Source organism: Myodes glareolus, chromosome 14, assembly GCF_982192425.1.
Source record: "Myodes glareolus chromosome 14, mMyoGla1.1, whole genome shotgun sequence".
Classification (NCBI taxonomy): domain Eukaryota; kingdom Metazoa; phylum Chordata; class Mammalia; order Rodentia; family Cricetidae; genus Myodes; species Myodes glareolus.
The window spans coordinates 63,664,857-63,687,177 of record NC_142039.1 but is presented as its reverse complement, the minus strand read 5'-3'; the positions used below and the strand labels follow the sequence as shown (position 1 = coordinate 63,687,177).

Below are 22,321 nucleotides of genomic sequence, written 5' to 3'. Positions count from 1 at the left end.
AAAAAAATGTGAAGCAAATTGCTGTTCCAGTCTCTGCCAGTCTGGCTGATAACCTAGAACAGTGATTAACACTGCACAGCTTCCCAACCTCAGTTTTATGGTCTTGGTTCAGTTACCATTGGCCAGGGCTACAAAATACAAACTAACTTTATAGCCCTGAGAGTTACAAGTCTCCCATTTTTATGGTCAAGGGTTACACGCAGGACAGAAAAAAGTATATCTTAAGATTTAAAATGCTTTTAATGTCACTGTGCCTTGGAGGATGCCGAGCAAGCTTATGTGCGCTCCTGCCTCAGCCCTCTGCCCTGCAGTTCCGTAGTTGTCTCTCAGCTCAGCACTGCACTCTCTCTGACACGTGGCTCTTTGTAAACAGTCTCCACTCTGAGAAAGCCTGGCTCTTATGACCACTAACATTAAAATGTTTAAAATGTTTATTCACTTAGAAGTATAGGATATAGCACTCAATTTCCTTATTTCTCTTAGTCTCCTTCATAGATTAGTTTTACAAGACTATCTCTGTAGGTAAGATAACAAAAAGACTTCTCTTTTTGCAGCTGCAGGTTGCAGCCCACTAATTAGGGAGCTGACTGTGAGAAAGCGCTCCTTCCTTACCCTTGTGACACTTTATCTGGAGTTACTAGATCTCTGTTTCTCATCATTTACTTAAGAAATGGTATGCGGCCTTCAGGTATAATGCCTGAAAGGTTTTGTGGGTCTATATAAGATGTGAAGCGCAAAGAGGGCAGAATTCAATGTGAGGGAATACAGAGAGAAGCCGTCAGGAAAGTGTGTGCTTTTTCCCTTTTCCCTAAAAGCCCTTAGATGGAAAAGTTTTTAGTGTACGCTGACTCCGTGGATTTCTCATTTTCAGGCTAGGAGTTGGTTCTCCATGATCTGCAGTAAATAATTTAATAAGCAATTAATATTTCAAATCATAAAAGAAACAAGATGCCCAAGTGTTCTATGCCAGAAATGTGCACAACAGGTTTGTGTCTTTCCACAATGTCTTCACTGAGTAATGTATTCACAAGCTATAACATGCTTTATTGCCTGTACCAAATTGTCCCAATTTCCTTTATAGCTGACTGTTGGCAAACACAAGTTGTTTCTTTCTGACCTTAATTGTTAATGTGGTTACATATTACACAGCATATGCTAATTACACACACACACACACACATGCACACACCTCCCACAAAAATAAAAAAAAATGTTTTGCTAAAGAGAAGTCTACATGAAACTTTTGAGACAGAGTGTAGCTCTATAGGCCAGAGACTCAAACGCCCAGCATCTTGCTGTGATGACTGGTAGGCACCACATATGTGACTTTTTCATGAAGTCTGAGTCCCCAACAATGCTGGCAAACATGCTGGTTAAAATACAAGAAGTGAAGAGAAGCAAAGAATGCTGAAAAGTGGAGGGATTGTAGTGTGGGACTCAGCACAGTAGATAACAGAAGCCTGGGCCAGAACACAGTACTCTAACTCACTTTGTGCTCTGATGGACACAGATGGATCTGAAGGCTTCAAGCTGCCTTCCAGGTTCACACGTTTAGTCCATTGTCACCATGGCAGGAAGCATGCCGGCACACAGGCAGACATGGTGCTTGCTGGAGAGGGAACTGAGATTTCTAGATCTGGATCTCAGGCAACAGGAAGAGAGAGACACTGGGCCTGACTTGAACATTTGAAACCCCATAGCCCAAGCCTAATGACACATTTCCTCCAACAAGACCACACCTACCTCAACAAGGACACGCCTTCTAATAGTGCCACTCCCCAGTGACCAAGCATTCAAATCTATGACTCTATGGAACCATTCCTATCTAAACCACCACACTATGAAATAACATTTAAAAAATAGGATAAAAGAATAAAACCAAAACTGAAGGGCTGGAACTAATATTGAGGAAATCTAGAATGTGAAACAGATAATTTTAAGGACTTGTTCAATTAGCAGTACTTTCAAAATGAACAGGAGATACCATGGAGTAATTTAGGGAAAGTTTCCAAGTCTGAGAAAACAAAAATTTCAGAATTAAAATGATTAATCACATACTCAATGCAAAGAGTGGATAAAGACTCACAGTGGAGAAAAATTATTTTCATCTTCAGGACATTGGTTATGAAAATGAAGTATAAGCCATTACTATTTATGATGTAAATTTGGAAATCACGAAGAAATGTTTTTAACATAGACTGGGTGCAGGCATTAAGGGAGAGATGGGGACTCTCAGGAAAAGGACAATACACACTCAGTGCTCTCCCTTATTAGATCAGCAGTTCCTTGAAGCCATGAGTATCTGCAGTTCTATTGATCCCTGAATCCAGCAGCCGACAGAGAACCACCCAGTAGTGAACAGTTTCTCCACTGCCTCGTCCCTCAAGGAAGAGAGTTAATAGCTGGAGGCAAACCCGAACTCCGACCTTAAGAAAGTCAGGCTATTTCTTGTGCGATGGGGTCTGGGAAGGGAAGAAATGCCTTCCCGAGCTCTTCTATGGCCAGAAGACAGTGGGGTGAGGGAGGCAGCGTGGGTAGGCACATTCCCCAGACACAGGGCACTGAACACACCAAGCCTCTTTAACACAGCACTCCCAGGTTCTGACCTTAACAGAGAGCGAACACTTTCTCAGTACCTATGAGCCACAGATCACATGACTTAAAGCTGGCCAATGAGGAGAGCCCATCCTACCTGGCAAGTCTGATTGGCTAAATTTGAGGATTGTGACCAATCAGACCCTGGGTCAGGCACAGTTGGAAGTGAGCGAGGGTTACTGAGGCTGTTGGTGCCTGACTTGATTTGAAGGCAGAGCTTTCTCTACGGAGACACTAGTGGCAGTGTTGGTGCCCGAGTGTGTGTGCACTGTGCCAGGAAATCAGGAGAGGTTCTGCCTAGTTTACTCCTCCAGCACAGTCTTGTCTGCTGCCGTCTGCCATGACATTGCTCGCTTTGATGGTGTTCCCTCACCCTGTGTTGTGTGCTTCTGTAAACCACTTTGGATTAGGTGTTACCATGTCGACCCTGGTCCTACTGTCATTTGGGGCCACCCAGCCCCCGTGCAGCACACTGTAGACTCTGCGTGGTGGCTCGGGGACCCAGACCCTTGCACAGCACTTTGAGGACCATTTCCGATATCCTGGGCCACTGTCCTCTTCCACATCCCTCTCTTTATGTGTAGGCTCCTTCAAATCCCCAGACTCTGCTTATAAGAGAAAAGCAGTGGTTTTGACTTTGTGGGACTATTACTAGTGGAACCTGTAATCCCAGATTGGTGAATAGCCTTGATGGGGTGAGTATGGGGAGGCAGGATGGCGGTGGCTCTGGGGTCATATGGTTCCTGTATCCTGGCACTTAGAGCAGATCAAAGCTTGGGAAGCATCCCAAGGACAGCTGAGCCCCCAAGGACAGCTGCATCCCCTCCCTCCTTAACTTCCTTTGACTGTTCCACGTCCCTGATTTCCCCCCAGGCCAGGAGACCTATCTAGCCCCATGGTATGCTGGTCCAACAAATTAGGAAGGGTAAGGAAGGGACCCTTTGTGTGAGGAGTTTTTAATCAGAACCAAGTCTGTCTTCTGTCTGACAGGACAGTGCCCAGCAAGCTGGAGAAGAATGTGTGTCACTTTGGCCGGACTGCTGAGATGGTGCCCCACGTCAGAAAAGTAAGGTGAGTGAACCGTGCCAGGTCTGGTGCACAGTGGTCTCACGTGGCATTATTGGTAGCTACCGAACTAAGTTGTATCCAGTGCCTGCCTTTGGGGTTAGGCCTGAACAGAAACCTTGATCATCACTGATCAACCAGCCCATGTCAGTTTGTGTGTCCTTTTGTGTGAATTGCCTATAATGTTCTGGACACCTTCCTAGTGCAATGAAGAGCAGCTTCCCACAGAAGTGTGGTTGCAGGAGGCAATTGTGTGGGCAGTTTATCGCTAAGAATGCCATTGAGTCCACCGAATACTAACTTGTGGGAGAAGACAAATTTCCAGGGCCTTCTCTTACCTTGACACTGGCCTGAGTGCAGAGCAGGGACGTATGAGGCTGCTGAGGCCTCAGTTCCAAGCACAGCTGTCACTGACCCTGCCTTTTTGAGAGGAGCAAAGGTGACTGAGAAAAGGCAGTTCTGTGCCTTTGGAGGGTAGCAGGTAGCATATCTCCTCTCTGATCCTGACCCCAGACCATTGTGGAGGAGCAGCTTATATTGACAAGGGTAGACAACCTCCCTTTGCACTTGTATTTGCATGACAGTCATCTGGTCATTGGCCACCAACTCCATCTAATTTGGATTCCATAACCATGTGAACACAGGCAAGCCTCATGCCTAGCACTGGAAGCAGGCCCAGAAATACTGAATAGCTTGCTAATGGGATCAGCACCGGTCCAGGTTGCAGGTGACTATTGAGGCAGGCCTTTGGTCCTCCTGCACTCTCATGATGCCCGGGCCTGGAAAAAGGGGAATCATGTGCTATGACTCCCAGTCATGTGACAGGCTCCCAGGAAGCACAGTCCAAGTGAATCATGGGCTCTAGTGCCTTCTAGTCAGGCCACAGAATTCCACCATTCCTTGAGCTTGCCCCAGAATCAGGCCACAAACCTCCATCAATCTCAAGTCACCCTGGAAAATACTGCCCGCCCCCCCCGAAACCATTCCCAGGAGAAGAGCTGTAACACTTCTGCCAGAGCAGAGCTGCAATGCTTAAAGTGACTTTGTAGTATTCCCTGGCTCCTGACTGCCAGGATACATGTCCGTCCCAGCTGCAACACTTACACGGCAATGTTAGGGACACGCACAATCAAAAAGCTTAGGTTTTTGTCCATTTTGTATCTTCCCATGCATGTAAAAATGGCAAGAATCAAGAAAAGCATTATGTGAGAATTAGATGAGTAAAAGGAATTTACAGTGAAGATTTTTTTTTATTAAATTTGTGTCTATTATATGAGTAAAATCACATAGGGTGTTGTGTGGGCACACGTGTGTGTGAGAGAGAGCGAGAAAGAGAGAGAGAGCATATGGGTGTGTGTTGATAGGAAGTTAGGAGTCTGTGTGTTTGCGAATGTAAGGAAGTATGCATTTTGATTTTGGAGGGCATGAGAATTTTGGCGTGATCATTCTCATGGAAATATGATGGAGTGCTTGCTGGTTTCATGGGCTGTGAGGAAACTGAGTGTGCGATTTGTTACATGTGCTTTAGAGCATAGGCTAACAATGCAATGTGTAATTTATTGAATATAGTCATGTCTTGTGCTGAGTGTTGAGAATCTAATATGTGTATTCTTATGTAGGCGACAGTGTCTGTTCAAATGTTAGGAATTAAGTTGTTTTTGATAGTGTTTAGAGTTGGTTATATTTGGTGAATGTGAAATATCATGCTTGTAACTCTGGAGTTGGGGTTTAGGCATTTGTAATTCAAGTCTTGGAATATTTTATCCCCCCACCCCCACAAAGTTAGGATTTAGAAGTTTAGGATCATTGATGCTAGTCCTTCACTGAGTTTACCTGGTCCTGGAATTTTTCTTAGTTGATTTTAAAGTTTGTGTCACATGTATGTACACAGACACACATGGGGGGTAGGGAGGTAGGAGAAAGAGAGAGTCAATAAAACATTTAAAAGAAAGAATAAAAAGGAGAGGTCCAGTCAGATGGATCTGCAGGTAAAACTGCTTGCTGATGACCTGAGTTCAATCTCCAAATCCCATGACAGAAGGAAAGAACCTACCCCAAAAGTGGCCCTCTGGCCTCCACATCCTTGTGTATTATATACTTCTGTTTCAATGGGCGTTGTGAATCTATTTATTTATCTCATCTTACTTAGGTTGTATAGATCTAGAAATCCATCTATTTCTTTTAGATTTCCCTCCTTGGCGGAATATATCGTTTTAAAATATGTTCCAATGATTGAGTTTTCCAAGTGTTTGTTTGTTTATCTCTAAGTTTGTTATTTTGGGTGTTTACCCCCTCTTTCTTCTGATTCATTTGGTCAAAGACTTGTCTGTATTAATCCTTTCAAAGAGCCAAGTCTTTGGTTTGTTGATATTTTGTGTTTTTTAAGTTTCTATTTCATTAATTTCATTCCTGATTTTAATTCTCTCTTTCCTCCTAAATTTTTTGGCTGTTGCTTATTCTTGTTTTTCTAGGGCATTCAGGTGCATCTTTGGAGTGTTTATTTGAGATCTTTCAGACTCTGGTGTAGGTACATAGTGCTATAAATATTCCTCTTATGACTGCCTGTCATTCATTGTGTTCTACAGATTTTGATATGTCATATTTTCATTTTTCTTTCATTTAAGTCTCAGAATTAAAATTATTATTGATTTCTCATACAATTTTATTCTAATGGTGTGTTGCTTAGTAGCCATGAACTTGTGTATGTTTGGTATTTTCTTTAGTGCATAGAGGTCATATAGGATGCAGCATGTGATTTCAGTTACCTGTATTGACTGAGACTTTCTTTTTGTCCTAATGTTTGGTCTAGTTTGGAGAAAGTCCCGTGAACTGCTGGGGAGAGCATGTATTCTTTAGTGTTTGCCAGGATGTTCTGTTAGGGCCATTTAATTTATGATGCCATTTAACTTTCATTACTTTTTAAGGATTGTGGATTTGTACCTTAACCACAAGAAATATAACACCAGAGATGAATCTAAAAATTACTTAGAAATTCTCTATAGCATCGATGTAATATCACAGGAACTGCATATTAGATGCCCGCACAGTGGCAACGTGCATTAATATAGGAAGATATTGTCTGCACTAGAAAAACAGGCCGTTTAACCGTTTGGCCAGTTTTAGATGTCACCTAAAACTGCACAAAATCAGGATATATTCTTTCATTGGAGGTGAACACCATTTATTGTTTACAGCGTTTAGTTTTGTGAAAGATGGAGAGGTAATCATATTACCTAGGATGAGCATTCGGAAGCTTTAGCCCAAGTAGAGAACCCCACTTGGGGACTATGATGACTGAGAGTCTCGGGTTCTGGGTCTGGTCCATGACATGGGCAAGATGGATACCAGTCCCCAGAGAGGGGACTGAGTGACCCCAAAGAGATGCTTGTGGCCCTTTGAGAGCACTTCCTGTGTTACTGGGCAGGCCTGTGTGACTCAGCCCTCAGTAGCCAACTGTGGTCTCACACTGTAAGTTCTAGTCTGGCTCCTGCTCTAGTCAGAAAGGAAGACAGACTACCCCACCCCTCCTTGCCCCCATCCCTGCCGGAGACTGTCGTGGGGCAGAAGGATGCTGACCTTTCCCACCCCATCACTGCAAGACAGAAACCACTGCACTGAAAGGCATGAGGATGAACTAGGAAGCACCTCCCATCTGGGAAGGAGCCATTAGCAACAGTAGACGAGCTTCAGTAGGAAGAAGATTCGCTTTGTAGGAAAAAAGCCAATGTTTATTACCAGGAGAGCACTGGGGGAGACAATGGCTGTGCGATGAGATGGCTGCTGGGAGACTTACTGGTGGGCAAAGGCCAAAGTGGCCCGAGGCACCTGCTCCTTTGCCTTTGCTGGTAAGGTCTGTTTGGGGTGACCAGCTCCCTTGGTAGGAACACATGACTGCTCTTTGTCTCCAGTTCCCCTGTGTGTGACCGGATAGTTGTTCTTGAAGCTGTTGAGATGACCATAACCCATTCCTTTCTTTGTACTTTGATGTGGACTACAGGCTCTATGGATAACATCCGACTGTTGTTTGGTTCCAGTTACTCTGTGTAAGGATAGATGGTTGTGCCCTTTGCGGCTGCTAGACAGACGATGGCCCATTTCTCTCTTCACTTTAATTTGATATGGGTCACAGGCTGTTTTGGTGGCCACGCCTGACTGTTGCTTGTCTCCAGTTCTCCTGTACGGGAATGGTTGGGTCTTCCCCTTGAGGGTGGGGAGTGAGTCGAAGCCCATTCCCCTCTTCACTCTGTTCTGATGTTGGTCACAGGCTTGCTGGACATCAACGCTCCACTGTTGTTTGTCCCCGATTCCCCTGTGTATGAATGGATGGTTGTGTCCTTTGGGACTGGTGTGGGGACCAGAGCTCATTCTTCTCACTGGTTTGCTTTTCTTTGTGGCATAGAGATCCTTAGAAGAATGGGAAGAGACACCCAGTGGGGATGCCATGGGTTCCACTCTACACCATGGTACCTTTGATGAGTCCTCTAGATCAAGGCCCAGCCTGTCCATCAGGATCTGTACCACAACATCCACGAGAGATTGTGCTTCAGCTGCCATATTGTAGATGAGCTTCTCCTTTGTGGCTACCTCCTGAGTCTGTATAGGAGATGGTGGGGGGCTTTCATTCTTCAGAGAACCCCCCTGCTCTTTGTCTTTTGCACTGAGGTTGAGATATTGTAGAATATTCCTTACTGTTTTCTTCAGAAAGCTTCCTGCAGGAGCCTGCTCCTTTGCTGGCACATCAAAGGAAGGCTGATGCTCAGTGATGTCTGTATCCTTGAGTTGAGTGAGGCCTGAGGCTTGGGAGAGCCCCATTCTCCTCAACTTTTCTCCCTGGCTTTTGGCTCTAGATCTCATAACATCCTTCCTCTCTTCACTGGAATGAAATATTTTGTGATTACTTGCTGGAATCTTATCCTTGGGGACCCTGAGTTTCTGAGTCTCCTGGCTGTGATGTTTCCTCAGGAACGGATCACCTAGGCCCTGAGAAGTCTTGGGATTTTTGGATCTATTCTGGAAGCTGGGCAGTGAGTGCCCTGAAGGCAAGCTGACTGTGAAGGGGCACACATCACTTTGACAGTCTAGAAGAAGCTCCGTAGGCCATGGCTGTGGCTGCTTGTTTGATTTGAAGTCAACCTTATTAAGCACCTGTGATTGTAGAGCTGAACCTCTTGAGTACTGTGGACTTGTTTGGAAATGGCCTGGGTTTCTATTGCCTGCTACAGATTTAAATTCTCTGGGATTGGTATTGATTTTTTGGCCATTGGGAATCTTCCTGGACCCAAGGATCACTTTCCCTGGAGGATGTGTCTCTTTTTTCACCTTGGCTATTCTGTTGGTCTGTTTGGCCACTAAAGATGGGATTCTTACTTCAGGATCAACCATTGTCCCACTCAGACAGGAACTTATTGAGGTCACATTGTTAAACATCTTCCATGGTTCATGCCTGCCAATTCTTGGGCTGGTCCTTGGTTGCAGGTTGCCTCTTCCAGTCCCTTGGACAGTCCTGTTCTGCTGGGTCCTTGCCAGGAGGCAGTAATCATGGGCTCGACTGCTTAAGTTGTTGTGCTTTCTATCTGGATGGGCCTTGGAGGGTCCATGGCTGGCAGCAGATGGAGTGGCACTTTGCAGCACCTGAACCTCTGAAGGCAAGTATGCAAATAGAGGACTCCGTAGGCTGGCAACTGATAGAGTTTCTAACCTTGTCCCTCCTGGGTCTTGGTGATGCAATTTCTCCAGGATCACGACAGCCTTGGGACAGTACTCTGACTTAGAAACAGAGGTGGGTGAGGAGGGATACACAGGCTGGGGAAGAGATGAGGCTGGAACCCCCGGCGGGGTGAGATCCCTTGACTCAAGAGTCTGTAGATATGATCTCCATCTGTGTTTCACAGGAAGCTGCATGATGTTTGAGTCCAGCTTCATTTGAGTCTCTGGGTCGAGGAAGGAAAGGTCCTGGGCAGTGTTCACATAGGACCGCTGATCTGTCCTCAGCACAGGGTTTCTGGGTTCCAGGCCTTTCCCAGGGCTACTGCTTGAAGTGCAAGGAAAGTCATTGACCCTTAAACTGGGGCCCTCCTTGATGGGGTCGTGTATGTCACATGCTTCTGACTTCTTTAAGGGCATCGCCGAGGGCACAGACCCCATCATCTGGCTCAACTTACAGCTTTTGGAGTCGAGGATGGAGGGCTGGGCAGGCTGAGGGAGTTCAGGCTTGTTCTTGGGCTGGCAAGGACTATTGGCTGGGAAATGTCCCCACAGCTGTGTCAGTTCCGAGGATGAGTGGACCCTGGAGGGGGCGTCTTGTATTTCTCTCACCTTAGTCACCTTGTCTTCACTCTGTGTCTCCTCATGGTGCTGGAGGAACTGACAATGCTCAGGAAGGATGGAGGCTGACCTGACAGCTTCATCAGACAGGGTATCCCCTGGGGAGTTGTGAATGGTCCAGCTAATGCCTGCTTGCTGATTTTGTACATTAGAGTCTATGGTGTCTTTCCGTTCCAGACCCTGCTGCCAGGACTGATTTTCAGTCAGGAGGAACACAGATGCCTTCACCCCAGTGTTATGGCATGTTGTTCCATAGGGCCTGCTCTTGGATGAAGAGGGTGTTGGGTTTGGTGTAGAGCTTGGGAGGTTGCCCAGTGTCTGGACCTGTGTCACACCTACCAAACTGGGTGTCACAAGTTGATGGGGCACTGGCTGAGCATGGGAAATTGGTAGAAGTCCTTGAGCCATGGGTAGAGCTGGGAAAGGGCCATACGTATTACATAATGATGAAGATCTAGTTGCTGCAGAGGAAAGTCTGGAGACCCAGGCAGAAGCCACCACTGACTCAGAGAGCACAGAGGACACGCCCCAGAAAACCCTGCTAAATCTCTGCTGTATAAGATTCTCTAAGACCTTGAGGTCAGACAGCAGCTGAGAGAGGGGAAGCTGATCCAGTTTCTCATGAGTGTTCCAAGGCGGGCATGGCATGGAGTCCAATAAAGGATCCTTGATGGGGCTGCAGAAGACAGGAAGCAAGAGCATCAGCTCCAAGCAGAGGGTACAGATGCCAGTCAGTCTGCATAAATACAGCACTGTAGCCTGTAGTCACTCTACTGCCTCCACATCCCATATCCCTTATGGTCACATCCAACAGAGCTGTATTCCAATCCCACCCTGCATGGTATCTCCTGTATGAAAAACCCCAGACCCTGAACTCACATCCTGGTTGGTATAAATTATTTCTCAAGAGGCAGATTTCTTACATTTCCACAGGTCGTGATGCATTCTGGGTCTCTTCCACATTCTTTCTGCCATCTCTGCCACCTGGAAGTGGTTATACAGGATGAAGGAGAGGACCGAGATCTCCCAGGAGAGTGCGGCACCCCTCTTACAGACCTCCCATGCTAGGACTCTACTGCCCAACCTCCAGAGGCCAAGCACAGAGAACACTGAGAACGAGCAAGTGGCATGGAGGGACCACATCTCTTCATTTACACTTTCCTTGCTCCTCCTCAGCCCCTGGCGTTCCCCCTATGACACTGTGAGGACACAGGATGAGTCATCTGAAAGAGAAGTGGGCCTGAGGGAATTGCAGCTACCTGCTCTTGGGTGGACCTGAGAGTTCCCCCTACAGGGACACAGCATACAGCTGTCTTGAACCACACCCCTCACCAGGCCAAGCTTGCTTCTTTCACAGAACCTGGGGAGTTTCCCTGATTCTGATTTCCTTCCCAGCAGTCTCCTCTTCTTAGTGCTCTGCATCCTGTATCTCAGAAGCATGGCTGTCACCATGGCTCTCATCACTGAGGACAGGGCAGAAGGAATTGCCTCTCCAGAGGGAAACAGAAGCCTACCTTTTGCAGAATCAATTTTCTTCCTGGTCCTGCTCCGCCCCCTCCTCACCACCTGACAGTGAGAAAGGACAGAAATGAGCTGGGCCCATTCTTTCTCTCTCTGGTGGCCAAGCTGCCTGGCCTGTGTGCTGGTGGATAACACGAAATCCACATTTCCTGGAGAGCTTTCTCTTATCCATCCTTGACTCAGTTGTTCTATACATAAACACACTTCCTTTTGGCCTTGTTGGAAAACACAAGACAGGGCTTTCTATGCTACACTTGCATGGATGTCTTCAGTTAGTGTTCCTCAGGTACAATCCTACCCAAGGCTGAGCTCTGCTGCTGCCTTTGGGCTGTTGGGTAAGGTCGCTTCCTCAGACCTGAGGTGACTTGAACCCTGGTCTGAGGCCCTTGGTCTCACCACCCCCTTCATATCAGCTCAACACACACAAACCATGGGCTTGAACAGAGGACAAATGACTTCTTTCTCAGAGCCTGTCCTATCCCTAAGGTCCCTTCCATCTCAGAAATGCAGTCTGCCCACGGATCCAGTCTTCCTTAGTTTCCTCTCAGCCACTCCACACAGCCGGTCTGAGAGCTTCAGGCACACACCTCAAGGCCACTCTCCCCTGCACCCTACTTCCCAGCCCCTGCAGATGAGGTGCTGCTGTTTCTGGAGAGTTCCTCTCAGATATCTCTCTGCTTGACTAGGAAATGAGGAAGTAACAGTAGTGAGCAACAGATTGAACACACTCCATTGTGTTTCCACCAAGGCTTTCCTCACCTTTGGGGGGTTCTTTCTGCTCCCAGGTGGTGGTGATGCTGGGTACTTCTTCAGGAAGGGGATCAGTAGGAAGAAGAGCCCTGCTCCACATATAATACCAACGATCATTTCCATGACAATGGAGCTGAGGCTCATCCAGTAGTCACTAATGCTGCTCAGCTGAAGGAGAAAACTCTTCATCTTCTGATTTGCCCTGCTGTCCCCAAGCCACTGAGTCCTGGGAGTCCAGCAGGCTTGTCAGGCCATCACCTCACACAGCTGTGGCCTCCTCATCACAAAGGGCTCCTGGCAGGAGGGAGGGAGCCACAGCTGCTCCCCAGTCTCAAGCCCAGCAGACCCTCATGCCTCCTGGTTTCCCTATTCTCTCCTAACAAGTCCTCTTGCTGTAACAGTCTGAGACAGACCTTTCTCCGTAGTTTGTTCCTTGCCCCCTGAGCCCCAGAATTTCTCTGTCTCCTGGCAGATGTCTGCTTGAGTTCATCAGGTTCACAGTTTTTGACAGATTGTGCTTCTCTGTGGAACTTAAATTGTATCTTAAGGATTCTTGCTTTCAGGATGTCTTCTGTCTGAAGATCCACATCTGTTCATTATGCAGTCATATCTTGCTTCAATTCATTTATTTAGCTTTGTCAATTTACCATAAAATATAATCTTAGTTTATCTTCTTTAGCAATAGAATATTGAGGAAAACTGAAGTCTGGACTCAATCATAAGAATGCATGTGAATAAGTATCGTCAAACAAATCTTTCGTGAAAATTTGAATGTTTAGTGTTTGCTTCCTTTCTTTATAGGTTATTTTTTTAATTAGCAAATTTTAATATATTTCACTATTGCATTTTTTGCTAATTGTCCTGTTATAGTAAGTAGTGCCACATTCATCATGGATGTGTGGGCATCTCCTTGGCAGGATATGGACAGCCTTCTTTGAGTCTGTGCTCAGGAATGATAGACCTGGGACTATGGCAGTTCTGTTCTTTAGGAACCCCTATCCTGGTTTCCACCATGTTGCTGCAGTTTACAAGCCCAGTAGGAGTTGCTGAGAGTCCTTTCCCCACATCTTTGCCAGAATTTTTCATTTTCATTGTCTTGATCTCAGTCACTGTGGTTTGGATGAGATGGAATCTCAAAGTGGCCTTAACTTGAATTTCCTGAAGGCTAACGATGTTGAAATCTTTGCAAACTATGTATTCACCTCTCTGTGTTTCCTTTTGAAAACTGTTCCATCCATTAGTCCACTTTTTGAAAAGCTGGTTTTGGATGCTTTATATTTTCAGTTTTTTGTACGTTTTATATCTTAAGTGCACCACCCCCCAAGCGTGACATGCACTGTTCTCCCGTGCACTGGGCTGTCTGTTCCTTCTAATGACAGCAGCTTTTGCTGCACAGAAGCCTTTTAATTTTGTGTAATCTTATTTGCCAGTTTATGGGGCTCTTTTCTGTGCCGTTGGTGTACATTCAGACAGTTCTTGCCTGTGCCCATGTATGAAGTGCTTGCCCTTTCTCTTCCCATAGCAGCTTCAGTGTTTCAGTTCAGGTCTTGTTTTCTGAGCAGCTTGCTCATGAGCAGGAGAATCTGTGTCCATTTATAACAACGAAGCCTGGCTCTTGTTTCTACTTTAATGAAGCCAAGTATGTTTGGTGTCTACCATGGCCCGATACTCAGCAGATCCTTTATTCGGGATGGATGGCTGTTTAGCTGGACCTGACACATACGTGAGGTGCGTGCATGCACGTGTGTGTGTGTGTGTGTGTGTGTGTGTGCGTGCACCCGCGTGTGTGTGTATGCATGTGTGTGCATGTGTGTAAGATAAGTATCAGGATACCCCGTGGATACCCTACTACTGCTGCCCCGTATACATTGCCATACCAGGCTCCACTGGACACAGGATAGCTCATGGCCCATGGCTGAGTGGGCACAGATGTGTTTGCTTCATGGGACATTTTCTTAGTAGCACATTTTGACCTTGGGGAGCTTGGGAGCCCAGTGCCCATGCCCACCTCCCCCCTAGGGCCTGGGGGTTGACAGCAGGGTCATCAGGCATTTGTGAGACACACATAGCAGCAGGCTTCTACATTTGATCACGAGCAGGGATGCTTAAACTTTGTCCATTGATGTTCCCCTTTACAACCAAGAACCTTTCACGTCACCGAGGTGTATCTGTGTACTTATACAAGTACATGGATGAACTGTTTACTGGCAATAGACCATACGTCAAAACCTCCCACCTTTTGTATATATAAAAGGGTATACATACTACCATGTGTTAAGGTGAAAGAAAAACTAATGAGACAGATGTTTACTTGACATAGTCTACAATCATCTGGAAAGGCATTGGTCTGCTCTGCGGGCATATCTGTGGGGCGCTATCTGAAGTTAATTGATGTAGGAAGGTTCAGTCCACTTTGGAGAGCACCATTCTCTAGGCAGGAGGTCCCGAACTGGGAAAGAGCAAAAAAATAGGTCTGAGGATAAGCAGTCAGGAACTGGGCATGCAAGGGGCTCCTCTCTGCTCCTGAATATGGACATGATGTGAACAGCTGTTTGAGGTTCCTGCAGCGACTTCCCACCAGTGACTGTCTGTAACCTGGAATTGTAAGATGAAACAAACCCTTCTCTGTTGTATTTTTGTTGTTGTTGTTGTTGTCGGGGAATTTTATCACAGCAACAGAAATGAATCTAGAACAGTGTGTGTATTAATTTTTATATTAAAACTTAGATCATGGTTGAACTGATGCTGCAGGATGTGGAGCCTGTTCCATGTTGTGATGGTTTGAGTGAAAACGGGCCCCATAGGCTCTACTTGATAGGGATTAGGAGGTGTGTGTGGTCTTCTTTGAGTAGGAGGGGCCTTCTTGGAGGAAGTGTGTGTCCCCTGAGCGTGGGCTTTGGGGTTTTAAATGCTCAAGCCTTGCCCGGTGTCCCTCTGTTCCTGCTGCCTGCTGATCAGGGTGCAGAACTCTGAGTTTCCTCTCCAGCAGCACAGGTCTGGCTGTGCGCTGCTTCCCACCATGGAGATAATGGACTAAACCTCTGAACTGTAAACCAGCTCCAGTGAAATGTTTTCTTTTATAAGCGCTGCCGTTGTCATGGTGTCTCTTCACAGCTATAAAACCCTAACGAAGATACATGTTTTTCAGAGTTGACTGATAGGTTGGTTTTTTATAATTGTCAGTTCTGAGATATCAGGTGACTGATGTGTTCTGTGTGAATTGAGTATGGCTTACAAACCCAGCACAGTGTTTCAGAATCAAGCTTAAGGGACTGAATTAGTGAAACTGTCTCCGGTCTCTTTAGTAAGGTTAGTTTCAGTCATAAAATTATCTGTGCTGCAAACATTCTCAAAGAACCATTTTCTGCCCTATTATTTATGGTGATATGCAACAGGTGTTTCTTTATATTGCTAGATCTCTGATAATGATGCAGAGACATTTTAGTTTAAAAAATATTTAATTTTACATACAAGCCCGAGTTTCCCTCCTTCCCTCCTCCCTCCCTCCCTCCCTCCCTCTCCCCACCCACCCCTCACCTCCCTCCATCCCACCTCTTATCCTCTCCTCAGAGAAGGTAAGGCCTCCCTTGGGGAGTCAACAAAATCTGGTATACCAAGTTGAAGCAGGACCAAGCTCCCCCACACACCCGGTATCAAGGTTGAGCAGGGTATCCACCATAGGACACGGGCTCCAAAACGTCAGTTCATGCACCCAGGATAAGTCTTGGTTCCATTGCTAACCCCCCCCACCACCACCACACAGGTCAAACCACATAACTGCCACTCACATTCATATGTGCAACCCACATAGTTCAGTCCCAAGCAGGATCCCCAGCTGTCAGTCCAGAGTCCATGAGCTCCCACCAGCTTGGGTCAGCTGTGACAAAGAGAAACTTTTTATTTATTTATCTATCTATGTATCTATCTATCTATTTATTTATTTATCTGTCTATCTATTTATTTTTCAGTTTTTTTTTTTTGGAGACAGGGTTCAGCTCTGGCTGTCCTGGAACTGGCTCTGTAGACCAGACTGGCCTTGAACTCACAGAGATCTGCTTGTCTCTGCCTCCCAAGTGCTGGGATTAAAGGCATGTGAGACTTTTTACTCCACCACCTGGTGAGACTTTTTACTGATTATTAAGCTTGGCCTTAGCTTGGGCTTATTTCCAACTAGCTCTTAAAACTTAAATTAGCCCATCTCTATCCATCTGCATTCTGTCCCATGCCATGTTACCGCTCCTCAGTACTGTACAGCTGACTTTCTCCACACCTGGCCGGCCCATCTCCCACCTCAGATTCTTTCTCACAGTTCCTATATCTGCCCGGGAGTCCTGCCTAACCTCTCCTCACTGGCTATTGGCCATTCCACTCTTTATTAAACCTATCCAAAGGAACCTTAAGGCAAGTGAGGTAAAACAGACCCATATCTTCACACAGTGTACAAAAAGATTATCCCAACAGTAACATCTTCAATAAAACTGTCATGTTACCTTTTAAGGGAAATATATTGCAATTGCTTCCTGGAAGTCACATGTTTAAATCATTGGGTTTTTTCAAAAGTATCTGGCTTAATTAGGGTTTCAGTTGTTGTGAAGAGAAACCATGGCCATGACAACTCTTATAAAGAAAATCATTTAATTAGGTGGTTTACAGTTCAGAGGTTCAGTCTGTTATCATGATGGCACATGGCGGTGTATAGGCAGACATGGTGCTGGAGAGGTAGCTGATGGCTCTATATCTTATGCAGGCAACAGGAAGTGGTCTGAGACACTGGGTGGCTTGAGAATATTTGAGTCCTCAAAGACTACTTCCACAGTGACATACTTTCTTCAACAAGATCACACCCACTCTAACAAAGTCATACCTCCTAATAGTGCCACTCCCTTTGGGGGCCATTTTCTTTCAAGACACCACAGTAGTTATATAAAATGTAGTAAAATCAGATTTTCTCTCAGAAAAAAAAAAAGCAACGTGGTTGGGCTAGAGGAATGGGTCAGTGGTTAAGAGTAGTGACTACTCTTGCGGAGGACCTGGGTTTGATTCCCAGCACCAACATGGCAGTTCACAATAGTCTGTAACTCTAGTTCCAGAGAACCTGACATCCTCTTCCGGCCTCTGAGTGCACCAGGCACACAAATAATGCACAGACATATATGCAAGCAAAACACCTACATACAGAAAATAGATAAAAAATTAATTAGTTAAAAATATATAACGTAGTGTGGTGACTTGAATGAGATGTCCTCCAGGAATTTGAATACTCGATCCCCAGTTGGTGGCCTTCTCTGCGTAGGTTTAGGTGTGACTTTGCAGGAGGAAGTATGTTACTGGGGGCCGACTTTGATAGTTTCAGTACTCCTGTCATTTCTAGGTTGAGCTCCTTTTTGTGTTTGTGGTTGAAGATGTGAGCCCTCGGTTTCAGTTCTAGCCACCATGCCCTCTGTTCACTGCTGTACTTCACCGTCATGATGGACCCTTATCCTTCTGGAATTTATAAGCCAGATAAACCCTTCTTTCTATAAGTTGCCTTGGCCATGGTGTTTTATCACAACAACAGAAAGGTACCAAAGAGTGGGCTACTGCTGTGATAGACCTGATCATGAGCCTTTTTTGGAGGATGTGGAAGACTTTGAGACCCGGATTAGGAAGCTATTGAACACAGTAAGCAGAGCTTAATGGGCTGACCTGGTAGGATCCTGAAGACAGCTGAGATCTATGTGGACTGTGGAGGCACAGCTTAAGAGGCTTTAGCAATAGGTTCTTACTTCCAGATTATGCAGGTAATCAATAGCATTGACAGTCGCTGGATATGGAACCCCTTTGGCCAACAACTCAAAAATATGTGACCCATTACAGGCTTTGAGAGTTTACTTGGTTGGCATTTAATGCCTAGTTGGAACATTCTCTCCCCCATTTAAATTGCCCTTATGTATCTATATATTTTAGGATGCTGTTACTACAGTAGTAACTTTCCATATGGATTTTCAAAAGTCCTTTGATGTTAGTTGTCCCTCCCCACATTCCCCACTTATCCTGCCCTCCCACCTCTCTCCTCATTTAATTCTCATGTTCTAGTTTCTCCTTTAACCCTTTATGACACTATATTCTATTCTATTTTCCCTTCCTTGGAAGAGCCACTCCTTACACCATCATGTCTGCCAGTCTCTGTCTAGCTAGCTAATTCCTGTGGACATTCTAAATACACCCAAATTCTAAAGTTTAAAAAAGAAGATCTCTATAAGAGAAAACATGAAATGTTTGTCTTTCTCTTTCTGGGTTGCCTCACTTAGGATTATTTCTAGCTCTACCCATTTTTCTGAAAATTTCAAAATTTCATTTTTTTAACAGCAGAATAATATTATTCCATTGTATAAATATACCACATTTTCATTATCCATTTATTAATTGGTGGACATTTAGGCTGTTCCCAATTTCTGTCTGTTATGAATAGAGTAACAGTGAACATGGGTGAACAAGTATCTATATAGTAATAAGTAGATTCCTCTGGGCAAATGCCCAAGAGTAGTATAACTGGATCTTATGGTAGATCTGTTTTCACTTTTCTGATGACCCTCCACACTGGTTTCCATAGTGACTGTACCAGTTTACACTCCCACCAGCAATGAATAGTGTTTCCCTTTCCCTGCACCCTCCCCAGCATCTGCTGTCATTTGTTTTATTGATCTTGGTTGTTCTAAATAGGGTAAGATGAAATCTCAGAGTAGTTTGAATTTGCATTTTTCTGATGGCTTTGAATGCTGTTGTGGTTACTGTTCTGTTGCTGTAAAGAGACACCACGATCAAAGCAAAACTTATAAAAGAAAACCTTTCCTTAGTAGTAGTCCATCCTCATGGCAGGAAGCATGGCACCAGACAGGTAGGTATGGGGCTGAGAGCTTACATCCTTTTCCACAGCCAGGCAGGCAGGCAGAGAAGGAGGAAGGGGAGGCAGGGAGGAGAGAGAGAAAAAAAGAGAGGGAGAGAGAGATTGAAATTGGACCTAGTTTGGGCTTTTGAAACCTCAAAGCCCACCCCCCACTGAGACACCTCCAAGATGGCTACACCTTCTAATCTTTCTAAATATTTCCACTAACTGGGGACTAAGCATGCAAATACATGAGCCTATGGGAATCATTTTCATTCAAACCACCACATTCCACTCCCTGACACCTGTAGGTCTATAGAGCTACATCATTATGCAAAATGCATTAATCCAACTTCAAATTCCTTTGGTATTTTACAGACTCAGCACTGTTTAAAGATTCAAAGATGAAAATTTCTTGTCAGACTCAAGGCAATCTCTTGACTGTAACACTCCATAAAAATCAAAATAAAAACCAAATCAATCACATTCTTCCAATATATAACGGCACAAAATATACATCGCTGTTCCAAAAGGGAGGAAAGGGAGCATAGTGAAGGAATACGGAACAAAAACAAGGCTGAAAACCAGCAGGACAAACTCCAGATTTTACATCTCCAAGTCTGATGTCAGAGCACTCTTCAGCTCTCTCATTGGTTGGCTGACTGCAAATCATTTCTCTCTCATGGACCGGCTCCATGACCTGTCAGCAGCAATCCTTAGCAGGCGCCCCGTGGATCTGCCATCTCTAACATCTTGGATCTCCAAGGCAGTCCAGGCTTCACCTTCACAGCTTCACAAAATGGCTTTTCCAGGCCTCCCTGCAGGGACTCCTCTGTCACGTGCCTGGCCTCAGAGGCTTTCCTTAAGGATAGAGGAAAATTCGAACACCCATTTCTATATCTTTCTTGACTCTCAATTCAGAACCACTGGCCAAAACTGTCAAGTGCTTCTGTTTGCTGGGACTGGAACCTAGCCCCTTCCTTGAATTACCTCGCATAAGCATAAGCTTTCCATTGTTGATGGTTTCTTTTGCTGCTTTTTTGCTTTAATTCCTTTTCACAAGTTGGGAGCTTAGTCTTGCCCTGAAGGTACCACTCCCTGTGTTCAATTTTGAGTCAGGCCCTTCTTTAAACTTTCTATCTTTTTGAGCAAATGACTTGGCTCCAACATTACATTTTTTGGTGCTCTTTTCTCCTCAAACTGTACATTTATGTATTTCTCTTTGTCCAGCTTGCACCTTTGTATTACATAACATAACATACACTGCATAACAGTGATCACCAGTAACCATACGACACGGTCAATATTAGGCTGTTTTGTAATTTCTTTAGCCAATGATATCAATCCAGAACTCTTCAATTTATCCTCCATCAGGTTTTTAGGAAAAGGGCAAAGAACAGACACATTCTTTACCAAAATATTGCAAGAATGATCTCTAGCCCAATTGACAATATTATTGCCTTATGAAAACTCTTGACCTGGGCCTCCACAATCCATATCACCTTCAACACTACTGCTGTCCGTGTTCCTACTAGGATGGCTCATTAATCCCTGCTTAAAGAATTCAACTACTTCTATAGTCCAGAGTTCCAAAGTCTTCCCTATTTCTCTAACAAATAGCATGGTCAGGTCTATTCACAATAATATCCCAGTCTCTGGAACCAACTTCTCAGTCACTGTTCTATTGCTGTGAAGAGACACCATAACCAAGGAAACTCTTATAAAAGAAAGCATTTAATTGGGAGCTTCTTACAATTTCAAAGGTGTAGTCCATTATCATCATGGTGGGGAACATGGTAGTAGCAGAGAGAGAGAGAGAGGAGGAGAGAGAGAGAGAGAGAGAGAGAGAGAGAGAGAGAGAGAGACTAGGTCTGGAGTGAGCTTTTGAAATCTCAAAGCCCATCCCTAGACCACCCCTCCTAATCCTTCTTAAGCAGTTTCACCAATTGGGGACCAAGCATGCAAATGTATGCACCTATGGGGGTCATTCTCATTCAAACCACCACAGATATTGAGCATTATTTAAGTGCTTCTCAAGCATCTGTGCTTTTTCTTTTAAAAATTGAAAATAGGTTTTTTCAGATAATATGTTCTGATTATGATTTCCTCTTCTCCAGCTCCCCACAGGTCCTCCCCAGTGCCCTACCTACTCTAATCTACATCCTTTCTCTCTCTCTCAGTAGAACACAAACAGGTGTCTAAAAAATAAAGTTGTAGCATGAGGGCCGGCTTGTTGGGGTTTTTGTCCCTCCCAGTATCCCAACAGCCGGCAAGCAACAAAGAAAATCATACATAGGACTCCATAAGATTATAAACTGATTGGCCCATTAGGTCAGGTTTTTTGTTAATTCTTATGACTTATGTTACCCCATTATCCTTATCTATGTTAACCATATAGCTCAGTATCTTTTTCAGCTGGTCAGGTTACATGCTGCCTCTTTGGTGGTTTGCATAGGAGTGGCAGAGGAACCTCTCTGCTTTTTAGAATTTTTTTGTTTTCATTGGATCACCTCTACTTTCTGTCTGGTTTTCCTGCCTATATTGCCTGCCTGGCCTGTCTATATTCTGACAATCATATTTTAATAAAACGCTGATTGGCCAGGCAGGCAATATAGGCGGGAAAACCAGACAGAAAGTAGAGGTGATCCAATGAAAGCAAAAAAATTCTAAAAAGCAGAGAGGTTCCTTTGACACTCCTACACAGACCACTAAAGAGACAACATATAAGCTGTCACACTGAAAAAGATACATAGATAATGGTAATGGATTAATATAAGTTACAAGAACTAATAAAAAGCCTGACCTAATGGGCCAATCAGTTTATAATCTTATACAATCTTGTATGTGATTTTCCTTGGGAGTTGCCGGCTGTGGGGATCTCTATATGATTGATTTTTCTTTGGGGCTTGCCGGCTGTGGGGTACTGGGCAGGACAGATACCCCAACAAGCCGGCCCCCTCATGTTACATAAAGTAAGATAAAATAAAAGCAAACTGGAATAGTATAAAACAAACAGACACAAAAAAGAGCCAAAGAAAAAGCCCAAGAAACATACATAGATGCAAACACCCACACATTTGCAAATACAGAAAATAATAAAAACAAAATTGGAAAACGTATTTTAAAAGACCTATATGGTAAAACATACCCCCAAAAAGCATTATGAAACAGCAGCAACAACAAGAAACCCCCAAAATATTG

The 22,321-nt window shown here is 44.8% G+C and overlaps 1 protein-coding gene across 1 annotated transcript; it reads right to left on the bottom strand.

Annotated features, from left to right (window-relative positions):
- Positions 1-7,359: 7,359 nt before the first annotated feature.
- Positions 7,360-12,477, bottom strand: LOC125399588 (spermatogenesis-associated protein 31E1-like). The gene is made up of 4 exons (XM_087896562.1): positions 12,265-12,477; positions 11,499-11,550; positions 10,908-10,968; positions 7,360-10,660 (listed from the first exon to the last, which is right to left on the bottom strand). Exons 1-4 carry the CDS (start codon positions 12,442-12,444, stop codon positions 7,450-7,452), a joined length of 3,504 nt encoding a protein of 1,167 aa, XP_087752688.1. The 5' UTR covers positions 12,445-12,477; the 3' UTR covers positions 7,360-7,449.
- Between the last annotated feature and the right edge of the window lie 9,844 nt (positions 12,478-22,321).

Bases quoted from the DNA above. Each gene is read 5' to 3' on its own strand.
- LOC125399588 (XM_087896562.1), bottom strand. From the start codon at position 12,444: ATGAAGAGTTTTCTCCTTCAGCTGAGCAGCATTAGTGACTACTGGATG. The intron at 11,551-12,264 runs GTGAGGAAAGCC...TCTCACTGTCAG, and splicing joins GCAGAAAGAACCCCCCAAAG to GTGGTGAGGAGGGGGCGGAG. The intron at 10,969-11,498 runs GTAGGCTTCTGT...AACCACTTCCAG, and splicing joins GAAAATTGATTCTGCAAAAG to GTGGCAGAGATGGCAGAAAG.